At 34.7% G+C, this 2,763-nt stretch overlaps 1 protein-coding gene across 2 annotated transcripts; it reads right to left on the bottom strand.

The window, feature by feature from the left end:
• Nucleotides 1-1,304: 1,304 nt before the first annotated feature.
• LOC106326075 lies at nucleotides 1,305-2,510 on the bottom strand. Of its 2 annotated transcripts, XM_013764112.1 has the most exons (3): nucleotides 2,308-2,491; nucleotides 2,102-2,207; nucleotides 1,348-1,924 (listed from the first exon to the last, which is right to left on the bottom strand). In XM_013764112.1, the coding sequence occupies exons 1-3, from the start codon at nucleotides 2,430-2,432 to the stop codon at nucleotides 1,505-1,507; spliced, it is 651 nt and encodes a 216-aa protein (XP_013619566.1). In that variant the 5' UTR covers nucleotides 2,433-2,491; the 3' UTR covers nucleotides 1,348-1,504. The 2 variants fall into 2 exon arrangements, with proteins under 2 accessions (XP_013619565.1, XP_013619566.1); XM_013764111.1 differs by having other exon boundaries at nucleotides 1,305-1,924; nucleotides 2,102-2,510.
• Between the last annotated feature and the right edge of the window lie 253 nt (nucleotides 2,511-2,763).

Raw genomic sequence — 2,763 nt, forward strand, 5'->3', positions numbered from 1 at the left:
TGCTTGAATAGATCCACTTGTTAGGTTTAGGGTTCAGATAGGACGATGGATTAGCCCAAAATATAGATTTGCTAAGTGTCAGGATATGAATCAATTAAACTGTTCTTAATGCATGTGTTCTAGAGTAGCTAACTAGGACCTTGCCTTTAGTTAGTAGGGTGCAAGCGGAAGTTTGGTTCTCTGTCTGATTAGTTTAACTTGTGCTAGGAATGCTAGAGAAAGACGAGAGTTGATCTAGGAACCTAGTGAGCATAGTTCAAACCTAGTCGCTAAAGCTTGCTAGAAGGATCGGCGATCGACAACTCGTTAGTTGTATCGATCGACGATCTGAAAGGTGTATCGATCGATATTCCTATATAATCGGCAATCGACACTTTCTGAAGATCAATGTGTGAGAGTTGAGATCTTAGATCTAGTAATAGATAATCTAAACATGTGAGAGTTGATAGATTATTCCTTAGTTTGAGTTCTAGAATATCCAACCTTAGTCTCTATACTACTATAATCTTGATTGCCTAAATAGAAACCCTAAGTCTAGCAAACCATCCTTCCATCAAACATCAATCAATCAGTCGAGCAACTGTCTTGCTCGCCACTGCTATTTACTATTTAAACTATTAGCATAGCTTAATCATATAACTATTAGATCTATTGTGTGTCCTAGCTCCCCGTGAATTTGATTCCTGAGTGCTACAACTCGACCTCTTATTTGAAAGAGTACAAATCACTCTTTAGGGTACTTTGAGTGATATCAACTATCACCCAAACCAAGTGAAAGATTTTGAAGGTAAGTAGGTTCCATAAGGGAAAACACTAGGCAATCAAAGCCCAAACTACTTCGGTTCAATGTAAGGAAGCAACTACTATCACATTTCTTTTCCAGCTGCCAAGAATGGAGAGAAAATAGCAACAATGCATCCACTGCTACAGCACAAACCAAGGAAGAACTGTATACTACAGTAAAGGGTTGCTTTTATTTAAAGAAAGAATGAAGAATATTATTTTTGTAGATTACTTATTAACTTTATGTTTAGTTTAATGAAAAATATAATATATATTTAGATGAACGAATTTTTTTTTTTAGGACTCTAAAATCATTCTAAGGATGACAAACATCATAGCTCACATGTTATAATGCTTTTCAATTACTCATTCCATTTTCAATAGATGGATCAAATACATAGATTAAGAAAATATTTAATTCTTTATATATTATAAGTAAAAACATTATTAATTATTCATCTAATCACAATTCAACCAATAATAGAATAAACCATATAATTATATTGGTTATATAACATAAATTTTTAAATTTTGTATTGTTAATTGAAAATATCATCTAATCTGGAACAAACAAAAAAATTATCTACAACTTCAAATATTAAAAAAGGGAGGAAATAATATATATAAGGGATTATTATAGAGAAACAAAGGATTTCCTAAACGCGACATCTATTTCTTTCTTCTTCGGCAGAGATTTTCCAGTTTAGGCAACGAGGCTGACTCATGGTGATAAACCGCTGCTTTGACTTCCGTTTTTTATGTTTGATGAACCAGTTTCAGTTCTTACACCAGTTTGATTGTTTGATCCTGTTTTAGTAAATCTGGTGGTTGTGACACTTCCGGATGTGCTTATGTTGCTTTGGCTTCCCGTCTTGGTGTTTGAAGAACCAGTTTGGATTCTTTCACTTCCAACAATGGAGTTAACATCAACGTCAAGCCCTAGCTTCGATATATCCATCGACTTTCCTACTCTCAACTCCACAGCAGTTTTTACCAGTATAGTGATGGTTTTAGTCCATTGCACCAGAGCCACGACCAACTCTTTCCTTTGCTGAAATGTCGTACTCTGTGAACCACTTTTCTTCTGCTCAATCAAAGTTTTTCCCATTGACAGCATTGCGTCTCTAAAATCCGTATTCGACTGTTCAAAAACAAAAATCAGTAAGAATGTTAAATTCAAGTTTAGCACGAGCCTCCAACTTAAAACTTATTGGCGATGAGTGAGTAGGTCTTCTGATGTGCGACTTCACTTACTCATTAACAAAAACATAAGCTAAATAAATATTATAGGAACGTTACAGCCGGTGTAGGTACTTACCGGTGCTCTGCCTTTAACAGCAGTTAATTCAGACATAGCACTGGCTAGGCCGTTAACTTGTGATGTGATCTGTGTATCTGTGCTTTTCGATGTGGCCGAGGCATTGCTGATGAATTTAACGTAAGACGTGAAGAGTGAAAAGAATTTCTTGAATTCTCTAGTCGCGGGACACCCACCTCGAAGTCTCTTGATCAAAAATAACATACCTTTGCATGCGAATGGTGTAAAGTCTCTTGCCCTTCGAAACATTTTCCTCCTCAAGTACATCTTTAGCAAGAACGTTCCTTGCGCCTCGTACACCACACTTGATGCTACTAGAAACATCAGACATATTGCTAGTACATTTTTATCAGCCATTTTTTTTTTCTTTTAATGTTTTTTTGTTTTTTTTTTTTCATAAATTTCTGATGATTTTAGTTTCTAGGAGAATGAGTTTATATAGATGCGTTGAAAATAACTATTTTAAGTGAAAAGGAGAAAATTGTGGATTAATTTAAGGTGGCTAGAGAATAGCATAAGAGTTCTCTCATGTTTTATTTTCTTTTGACGGCAATCATGAATTTATGTTGTTCACCAAAAAATTATATTATGAATTTATGCTGCTGTCCGCGTTTCTCTTCAATCTATATTTAGAAAGATCAAGACATAATATAAATTTTGTA

The sequence above is a fragment of the Brassica oleracea genome, chromosome C2 (genome assembly GCF_000695525.1).
Source record: "Brassica oleracea var. oleracea cultivar TO1000 chromosome C2, BOL, whole genome shotgun sequence".
In the NCBI taxonomy this organism is placed as follows: domain Eukaryota; kingdom Viridiplantae; phylum Streptophyta; class Magnoliopsida; order Brassicales; family Brassicaceae; genus Brassica; species Brassica oleracea.